The sequence below is a fragment of the Zootermopsis nevadensis genome, unplaced genomic scaffold (assembly GCF_977971745.1).
Source record: "Zootermopsis nevadensis isolate Lab colony 2312 unplaced genomic scaffold, Znev_1.0 Znev_ptg000004l, whole genome shotgun sequence".
In the NCBI taxonomy this organism is placed as follows: Eukaryota; Metazoa; Arthropoda; class Insecta; order Blattodea; family Termopsidae; genus Zootermopsis; species Zootermopsis nevadensis.
Window position 1 is genome coordinate 5515188 of NW_028259136.1, and position 10089 is coordinate 5525276.

At 34.5% G+C, this 10089-nt stretch overlaps 2 protein-coding genes and 1 long non-coding RNA gene across 3 annotated transcripts; all 3 read left to right on the forward strand.

Moving 5' to 3' along the window:
• The first annotated feature begins 97 nt into the window (after window positions 1–97).
• On the forward strand, window positions 98–3076 carry LOC147874828 (uncharacterized). Its single transcript, XR_015533666.1, has 2 exons — window positions 98–1883; window positions 2479–3076. It is a non-coding gene; the product is annotated as an uncharacterized LOC147874828 (long non-coding RNA).
• A 1439-nt stretch (window positions 3077–4515) lies between these two features.
• Window positions 4516–7284, forward strand: Snapin (SNAP associated protein). Its single transcript, XM_022062622.2, has 3 exons — window positions 4516–4779; window positions 5307–5472; window positions 6736–7284. The coding sequence occupies exons 1-3, from the start codon at window positions 4628–4630 to the stop codon at window positions 6850–6852; spliced, it is 435 nt and encodes a 144-aa protein (XP_021918314.2). The 5' UTR covers window positions 4516–4627; the 3' UTR covers window positions 6853–7284.
• A 138-nt stretch (window positions 7285–7422) lies between these two features.
• HemK2 (HemK methyltransferase 2) lies at window positions 7423–9357 on the forward strand. Its single transcript, XM_022062621.2, has 2 exons — window positions 7423–7874; window positions 9096–9357. The coding sequence occupies exons 1-2, from the start codon at window positions 7428–7430 to the stop codon at window positions 9288–9290; spliced, it is 642 nt and encodes a 213-aa protein (XP_021918313.1). The 5' UTR covers window positions 7423–7427; the 3' UTR covers window positions 9291–9357.
• Window positions 9358–10089: the final 732 nt, after the last annotated feature.

The following is a 10089-nucleotide window of genomic DNA, read 5'->3' on the forward strand; positions in this document are numbered from 1 at the left end:
ACGTTCTGCGAGTCACAGCTTTGCAGTTGAATGAATTTGCAACAACCTGTGATGAACGTAATGGTAAGTAACTATCTTAGTTACATTACAGTTCTTGTTTTACTTACCTTGGTTGAAAGGATAGTGAATTGTCAAGGTTCTGTTTGTTTTATCATAATCAAGTTTAGCTAAACTCTCTTTCACGTTTCTTTTAAAATTCAGTACATAAACCAGGAGCACGAGAGTTGTGTACAAGAGCCAGAATTGATCTTGAAAGTATGAAGATTTTTTTGAAGTACTGACTTTGTTCAGTGTCAACATGATTTAGGCCAGTGGTATTCAACCTGGGTACCCTCGGGGGTATGCGAAGACATCTTAGGGGGTACGTGAAATTTTAAAAAATATTTTATGTTAAACACTGAGTAATCAGTAATGTAATTTATTTTAGATGTAGATTATATACTATGTATAACTTCAATTATACACCAACAACTTTGAGGGTACAAAGTTGAAGAGAAATTATATCTGGGGGTACGTAAAAAAAAGAGATTGAATACCAATGATTTAGGCTACAGGGACCAAGTCTCAGACTTATTGAATCATCTTTAAAGTCTCATAGTGTTTGTCATTCCATAGTATTTATAATACCCTGCTTTCTTTGGACTGATTCAATTGATCTTTTATTATTTATGAAACTAACCATGAGCAATAGTGGTCAAAATCACATAGTACTTTTATGGTAGAATGAACACTGGCATCCCACTTGACACAGAGTACCAACAATATGTAAAACATTGTACAAGTTAAAATTAGGCAAATGCTTTCAAGAATGGTTCACTATTTTGTTCTGTGGTATGTTTGAGCTTACACTGCAGGGATACAGTGAGTCTCACACATCAGGATATAGTACAGTAAGCCTCGGTATCCGTGAACTCTGGCAATCATTTCTCATATCTGTAAGTTACTCTTAAATGCTATTGTTTTCATATCTGCCTGTTTCCTTCATTTATTTTCTAATCACCGAGCATTTGTGACTCTCAGAACATATTTCACCACACAGCACAGTCTACCTGCAGCACTCCTTTTGTTTCACAATCCAGTAGTACACTGATGATTTGTTACCAAAATTATTTTATGATAAAATCGATGACCATGTCTGTGAAGTCAAAAGTCACAAATTTGGAAACAAAATTAAAAATTATTTCTGGGTTTTAAGGTGGAAAGCTAGTGGTAAGTGTTAGATGTGAATGGGAAATACCGCCCAAAACAGGAAGAACAGTAGATAATAAAAACATTAAAAGTTAATTTTTCAAGATGACATTCATAATCGTCCATGTCATTTTTTTTAATAAAATTACAATTTTAATAATTATGTGAATATCTGTATGAATAAAATACTTATTTAGTAAATTAATAAACGCCAAAAATTTTGTGCTTATTTATCCAAAAAATTTCTTTGATGCTGATTTGTGTTATTTTCCCAGAATAAATTGTCATTTTAACAAATTATTTAATGTTTCCTTATATGTTGCATTTTTAAGGAATCAATGACATGCATCAAGGGAGTACTGTAACATCTTTTTGGGTCTGGTTATTTCTGTAAGTTATGCTTGAGCATTGAAAGTGTCTAAGGACATCATTTAGAATGAGCTTTTAGATTGCATGCTTCTTGTCTACAGAGAATATATAGATATAGAAGACTTTGGGACTATCTTAAATATTTGCTAACGACTTGTTTCAAATGTCCTTGTAGATATGCCCCGTTGAAATAACATTGTAAGCGGTGTTGAAAGTCGTGTAAATGAACACACCAACTAGTATTTTCGGTTGCAGTACTAGTTTCAGTCCGGTTGTTTACTTGTCAGACGTGCTGGCACATAGAACGAGTAATTACAAGCTTAGAGGTAAGGTTTGTTACCAAGATAACATATTTTAAGGATTGAAATTTTATGTTGTTTTAAGTGCTGCACAATTGAACTATTTATGGTCGTAATCGTGATCAGTGTCCATATGATATATACATATATAATCCAAAAACTCAGATCCAGAGAGTAATTAGAAGGCTGTGTTTATACAAGCCACATTAAATTTGCCATGCTGTAAATAAGTGTCAGTGAAACATTAAGAAACAATCTTATAACTACGTGAGGAGGAGAGAACTAGTCAGAAATTCCTCTGCCCTTTATATAATCTGAACGTTCATTACTGTGTTCACGGGAACCAGAGATCTCTGCCCTAAGTTAAATGAATCCAGTCCACATTATCACAGACTATTTAAGATTTGTTTTGATATTATCCTACATCTACGTCTAGAACTGCCAAGTAGTTCCTCCCATTCTGGTTTTACGTCTAATTTTTTTTCCGTGCCCACCTCATCTTCCTTGATCTGATCACCTTATTTATATTTAGAGAAGAGTATTAAATATAAAGCTCCTCTTCATGGCATGTTCCCAGGCTCCCGTTACTACCTCTTAATAGTAATGCTTTATAATGTTTCAGGTTATGAAGTCATCAGCGCGTATGGTCCTGCTGCTGCTGGCCGTATTGTGTTTAATGGAATTCGTAACAGTAGCTTCTTCTGATGAAGAATATCCTGTTATTATCGGTGGTAGGAATAAAACCGTCTTACAAAGTGTTTTCGATCGCATATTAAAACTGCCTGTCGTAGCTCGAATTATCACCGAGATTACAGCAAATATAAACACTGTCTATACTTTCATAATTAACATTCTTACTAAATCGTATATTCTTTCCATTGAAGAAGGGCAGGACTGGAATTCGTAACAGTTGAAGAAGAAATATATAAAGGAAAAGGAAAGAAAAATATGCCAACAGTTCTGAAATCAAATGGAATACTAATGTTAAGGAAACAAGTGTTAAGACCACTTTGTTGAAATAAACTACCATGGTTAATACATGGGAAGGTCCGTATGGCTACCGTGATTAATCGGTTTCTTTTTTCGTACTAACACATGTATCTGTTGAGAAACAATTTCTTTGGTCATATGTGCTGTAAATTTACTGATTACTGAACTACCCACGTAATATGTAATGCATGCAGTTAGTTGATCAATAAATCATTCAACATACAAAATTATCTATTTGTTTCTTCTAAAATCTTTGAAGTAAGTCATGTTTATATTCATCGCCTTGAAAACCTGAAATTTTACGTGACACAGTTTGAGTTTGAATACCTATTTAACATAAAGATAAAAAAGACATTTATCTTGTTTTCCTCATGGAGGCTCATGGTCGAAACGTGCTTTTGTTTCTCGGTGTTTTGTTAGCTGGTAACTCGTTCTGAAACTTCTGTTCTGTGGGACTGCAAGAATAAAATAGATTACGTTCATATCGATGGAAAGTATCTCGATACAACTAATATGGAACAAGATGATTTGCTGAAGCGCTGCTAAAATTTCCGGATCAGATTTGAACTACAGTAGTACATATAAACTTCTATAAATTTTGGTTTGGGGCAACTTTTTTAGAAAAGCCTGCATCGTTTTATTTTTTCATATATTTATTCCTACGTATTTAGCCAGTAACCAACAAACTAAAGTAGAAATCATTGGGTCTTGTTATGCATCAAATCTACCGAGACTACAATTTATATAAAACCGAAATAGTGTGAGGATGTTAACTGGGATGAATTAGTCGAAGTAGTGTCCATAAGCCAGCATTTGTAGACTTGGTGGTGGACCTTGGTGTTTCATAAAAGCAGGAAAAGAAAATCAGACCGGCTAAATACTTATCAACTGTCCTTGGAATACCATGCAGTTAGAATACACAGCTAAATAGCGTAAACAGGTTGGTATTTATCTGATATGAACTGCATAAAAACACCATTGTTAAACCACACACATCTGAGGCAGTTTTAAGTTTATTACATTATTTAAATGAAAGAATTTTTCAACGAACCTTGTTTATATTTTTGTAGGGTATATTTATTGCCTAGATGAGCTACTACTAACTCCTCAAGAAAGACTTAGCACCATGGAGTTTGTTTTAGTCGTTAATTTGGTTCTTGAGTAAAATCTAAGGGGTTGGGGAAAAGTGACCAAAATACATCACTGTTCGACGAAAATTTTGTGTTCCTGAATGTAACGAATTTTTTGAATGTTGTATTTATAGGCCCTCGAACTCTGGCCACTTGGTTAGTGTCACCTGCATGTTTAAAAAATTGTATCCTGATCGAGCAGTCAAGGAGTTTCGTTCTTGTTGACATATTTGGGTCACAGTTTCCCAAAAAGTGCCCTCAGTTCCCTAATCTCATGATTTGCAATTTTTATTGTAGTGGTTATCCATTCGTCCTGTAGGTGACAGCACATATCAATCTTCTGTGAAATGTAATTTGTCGACATCATTAATTTAAAGAGATTTAGTACTTATGTACTTTTTAAACGTGATTTCTGTAACTTCATATTTGAAGTGAAGGCATTCAGACATTATTGACATAAGTAAAATTATTTTAACATGTACCTAAGTTAAATGACAGAATCATATTACTCACTCATAGTTTATGGCAAGCGTGCGCTTCGCTGGTGGTAAAATTGTTGTGATCCTTGGCACCTGTACCCGTATTCACAGAGTACAGTGGTTAATCTGTGATGGGTGGTGGTTCTTGTCATACTGTTTTATATGCGAAATCATGGACTTGGACACTGAGAGTACTACGACGTCTATAGATGACAAAACTGAAGATTTCTGCGAAAATCCTACGCGGGATACATTGGCTGAAGGTTTAATGTGTTTACTGAAGCCCACAATAGATCAGTTAGATGAAAGAGTACGAGCTACACGGTAATATAAAAATTTCTATTGTATTTTCATATTTCTAATGTTACATAACCTATAATGCCCTACTTACAAATTTCGCTGTGGCCGATTTAATGTTGGGAGTACTTGATGAGGAACGCGGGTACATGTAAAAATGTTATCTTGGATGGAAAATTTAAATCCCACAGTTGTGTGTAATTAATGTGTAGGTTATTATTGATGATATATTTTAATTTGTTTTCAATACCCAGACGAATGAGGTAGTATGTGTATCTGAAATGTTGGTAATTGCCTACACTCATAGGGTATAGTCCTTCTTGAGAAACTAATACCATTCATCTTATCAAGAATTTAATTGGTCCCAACCCTGAGCAGGATGACTCCAATCAACACCCTCCTACCCTATTTCATTAAATTATATTCTCACATGACTAGATGACCCACCTTTTCACCACTATGAAATCTTTCCTATATTGGATAAATGTGTTTCTTGTCCCGAAGGCAAAATTCTTGTGTTACTGCTCGGTTGTAATGTTTTGTTTTCTTCACAGAATCAGCCAAGTAGAGTTGAAGCAACAAATTGAAGTTCTGTCTGAAGAACTAAAGAAGATTTCAGAATCACAACAATGTCCTTTGGATATTGATCTGTATATTAGGAAACTCGTAAATGCAAAGTTAAAAGTAACTGTTGTCAGCAATATATTGCAGACTGTACAGGTAAAGTTGACATAACTTCTGGAAGCAGTGTTTCTAAAATTATGCCGGGTAATAATTACCAAACTCAAAACTTATTCACCATGCTGAAGGCCAGGTGACATTTTCTGAAGTTTACAGATTTTACCCTTGATTGAATAGTACAAATATGCCAGAACCCATCAATAAAATATGTCAGTCACTTATTGACTTTCAATAAGGTGCACATTATGAACTAGGCCTTCGTGATCAAAAATACCAATAACATATGTTATCTTAGCTGCTATGCTTTTATAAGGTGTCAGATTGGGATGATTATTGGGTTTCTTTCGGATCATAGTCTTATATACAAGAATCATCACCGGTCATAGTGTTTAGAAAGTTTGGATCTTTTGTGGTACGAGACCAGAGATTGAGATTTACAGGCATGCAGTGTTCATTATGGCCTCAGATGGTAACCATAAAACAAATTTTCCCTGCACTTTCCAGATTCTTAAAGCATTGGTGAGGATTGATTTTACAACTTTTATGATATACCAGTTTAGTTAGCAACCTTATGAATTGACAAAGGACAGTTACCATTAAATTAATTAAATCTTATATGTGAGACTGTTGCTTTATATATGAATATTGACGGATGACTTTCCGGTACTAATGTTCGGATTTTCTTAAACTTGGAAAGCTATCATAACGTTGTGTGGCTTAATGCTTCGTCATCAAATTCTGTTTGTAACATTGTGTGCTTTTAAACCTATTTCACCAAATTTAACATGAATCTTTACACATACAGTGAAGTGCTTAAACATGCCCTTGCGTACGTTGAGTGCAGCTGTTGTAGTGGTGGGGTTACTTGCAAGTGATTTCCAGTGCGCAGTAGTGTTCTCGCCTTATCAGAACTTCTTCAGTCATCATGTTTCTTGAATAAATACATCAGTCTCAGAATGTTTTGATAGGCGGTCTTAGTTGTGATTTAACTTTAATATTTTGAATTTTCATACTTTGTGAATGGTCACTTTTCATTTAGAAGTTAGTATGTATGGCTCATAACTTTTAGAAATGATGCCATGCACTAGGTGAGAAATAAATGTGAATGCATTTATATTTGTATTTTGGAAAACACTAATAATTTTGATGTTTTTATCTACATTTATTTTGGTTCCACCTTACTTTGCAGTGCTTTGTCTAATGTATATCAGTATTTGTAAGTAGAGTAGAGCTCCTTTCTCCTGCCATTGTGCTGAAGAAGTATAAAAATAAAGCTTTAAATTTATGTATATTCTTTTGCAGGATCGCCTGAATAAAGTACATATACAAATAGAGAGGGAACAGTCAAGACGAAGAGCTCTGTTAGAGCCATCTCCTACATCCACACCCCTTGAAGCTACAAATCCTTCCATCCAATAGAAGAAGCATATCCAAAAATCCTGCCATTCCTTAAAATATAGATCTATGTAAGGTACCATGATATATGCAGGAAGCTTTTGTGTGGAAGTTCTATTAATATAAGGGGCTGAAGCATCAAGTTACAGCTAGTGAGTAACTGAAACCACAACTAATAATCAACTTTGGTTTCATTTCTTTACTATAGCATAAAGGGTGCATTCCCCCACCCCAACCTCCAAGGGAGGCTGACAGAATTTAGATGTTTATTGTTTATTACTTTTGTTATTGGAGTTCCTTTCTTGTTACTGTTATCTGGCACCCATCATACAAAGGTGGGTTTTAAGTATGGACTAATTTGTTAAGACATACAAATTTAACACATTTCAGCCATTTCCAAACACTGTGGAACATGCTAAATGTTAAATTGAAAATAAATTAAATATGCTGGGAGAATGGTATTCATTTTAGGTAATATTTATTATAATTGAAAACAATATTTATATAAATCACAAGCTTTTGTGGGAGTAAGTTTAGTTTCTGTCATATATTTCACTACTGGAAGGACCTTTTTTAACTTCTGTATATCCATAATCAGTATGGATACACCCTCGTTATCTCATTTGTCCAAAATAGAATATGACCATGTGTATGAACCAGCGGAAGACACTTTCCTCCTCATTGATGCATTAGAGGAAGATCTGGCATTGTTGCAAAACATAAAACCAACTGTGTGTGTTGAGGTGGGGAGTGGCTCTGGAATTGTAATCACTGCAGTAGCAAAAGCTCTTGGTAGAACCAGCTTCTATATTGCAGTTGACATTAATCAGGTCGCATGCAAAGTGACACAAAAGACTGCACAGTTGAATGGGACTGATGTGGAAGTGGTTGCTATGGATTTGATGTCAGGATTCCACTTGGACAACAAAATTGATGTATTGATCTTCAATCCACCATATGTTGTAACACCATCTGAAGAAATTTTGGGGAACAAAATGTACGGAGATCTTACAAGAGCTTGGGCTGGTGGAGAGAGAGGACGAGAAGTAAGTACAGCACAAGATGGATAAGTTAGTGATTTATGTATCAATATATTTTGTTAATGTTGATCTTTTGGGTTGCAACAGTGTATGCTCTTGTCACCATCTTCACTCCTGAATACAAAGGCATATTTTCTTTGAAAACAGCAGTATCTGTATACAAGCCTATACAGTGTTACAATGCAGAAGACTGACATCAACATTACCAACATTATGAGAACCTCAGACTTTAAAATTTGTATTTATCAAAAATGTATTTCAAGAATATTGTGTTACATAAACTTGGACTTGTTACTATGGATATAAATAAAGTCAAATGTTAAATTAAATCCATATAGAATATTCATTCTTTCTGTTGGTAATTTGATGTCTGCTTGAATAAGTATGTAATTGCTATTCGAGAAAAATGTAGTGATCATTTTGTTGGGCCATATTTACTCAAACATAACCTCAATTTCATACAATATTTGGTCTACACACATTTATTTTTACCATTAAACCTTCATTTGTGGAATGTCTCACAATTGACATCAGTGTATCAACATTTCTTACAGTTGGCAAAATAGTTCTGTGGATGGGGTAAAGAAGTTAGAGACTGGTTTGGAAAATTATTTTTATTGGTGTATTTGATGTGTGCACTGTCACTAAAATATATTTACACATTTTGGATATTCATAAAACATAATATTGTAATGGTGAGATAAATTAATGTAGCTCTATGGCATCAGGAAGCAATAATTCTAATGTTTCAATATGACATTTAACCATCCCAAGGCTGCATGATAAGTTTGAGGTAGAAGGGTGCATAACTCTTAGAATGGGCATTCTGTAAGATTTCACTAGTCAGCTTACTGTGAAAGTGTTAAGGTTCCCATACATTTCTTCAGACAGTTCTTGTGAGACTGGTGTCTAAAACCAGTGCTCACTACATTCTGCACAGTGCAAGTTGCGTGTCATGAATGAACAGGAGCCACATGTATAACTGGAGGTTTTCATGGCCTTTATATCTGGTGACCCTTGAAGATCACTTTCATGTTCCTGGCTCCAGCTTCTTTCTCTTGGTTCTGATTTGTCAGTCTTCCTGTCTTGACCTTGACCCAAATCTATATAATCCATTAAGATCCCAACTTCCCCATTACAGTCCATGTCATTATCAATTTGTCATTGTTAAACTTTGTGTACATTGCCCTCTGATTTTTATTTTGGGTTGTCTTGTGTCTCCAACAGGTTATGGACCAACTGTTTCCGAAGATTCCAGATATTCTGAGTCGATGTGGTGTCTTCTACTTGGTTGTAATTTCAGAAAATTGTCCTGAAGATATAAAGCATCTCATGAATGATCTGGGTTTTATTATGCATGTTGTTAAGGAGCGTAAGGTCAGAGGTGAATATTTACTGGTTTTAAAATTTACCAGAAAGTAGTAAATGAGAAATGTATAATATATATATATATGTATGTATATATTTTAATAAAGTGTAGTTAATTACATATTTTATTTACTTCTTAATCTCTAGAATCAAATACAGGACTAGTTTTATCCTAGTCTATAAACTCTTCATTTCAGTACAAAAGTGGGGATGGGGAGTGTTTTAAAAATGATAATTTAGAATGTGGGTGTGCAGTAAATTAATAACATTGAGTTGCAGTAGCAAACTTCAGCACTTAAAAAAACCGCTTTAATTGTCAAGAATAATTTGTAGACATTCGTATTTCCATCCATTTGGACTTTATATGATGCGATGACATGAAGCTAATTCCATTGCATTTTATTAGATATAAGCAGTGAAGTCCATAGAGGAAATATGGTAGTGATATGTGTTTAGTGGTTATTTGGTGGTTGCAAAAGAAAAAATTCAGTAAGTAAATGGGCAAGGGAAAAGTGTAGTATGTAAAGTTTTAATGTCGGTAGGATTGAGTAAACCAAAAGAACAAATATAAAATCTTCAGTAAATGAAAATGTGTGTGTGTGTGTGTGTGTGTGGGGGGGGGGGGGTTAGCAGAATAAACCATAGTTTTTCTAAGAGCCATCTAAATTATTGTATGAAAGGAAAAAGGGTAATTTGCGCTGCTGTTGCAGAACATGAGTCTAATAAATGGAGAATCTATTATAAAAATTTGTGATTCCTCGTTGTCGTCAATAAATTACGTCATCAACAATGCCGAGTATAAACAAACTCGTCATTGTTGTGGAACACGACAATGCCGAGTACAACACAACAA

What these genes read in the sequence shown, in the direction of transcription:
- Snapin (XM_022062622.2), top strand. Translation starts at nt 4,628, where the DNA reads ATGGACTTGGACACTGAGAGTACTACGACGTCTATAGATGACAAAACT. An exon ending in GAAAGAGTACGAGCTACACG is followed by an intron (nt 4,780 to 5,306) that starts GTAATATAAAAA and finishes TTTTCTTCACAG; the next exon opens with AATCAGCCAAGTAGAGTTGA. An exon ending in ATATATTGCAGACTGTACAG is followed by an intron (nt 5,473 to 6,735) that starts GTAAAGTTGACA and finishes ATTCTTTTGCAG; the next exon opens with GATCGCCTGAATAAAGTACA.
- HemK2 (XM_022062621.2), top strand. Translation starts at nt 7,428, where the DNA reads ATGGATACACCCTCGTTATCTCATTTGTCCAAAATAGAATATGACCAT. An exon ending in GTGGAGAGAGAGGACGAGAA is followed by an intron (nt 7,875 to 9,095) that starts GTAAGTACAGCA and finishes TGTCTCCAACAG; the next exon opens with GTTATGGACCAACTGTTTCC.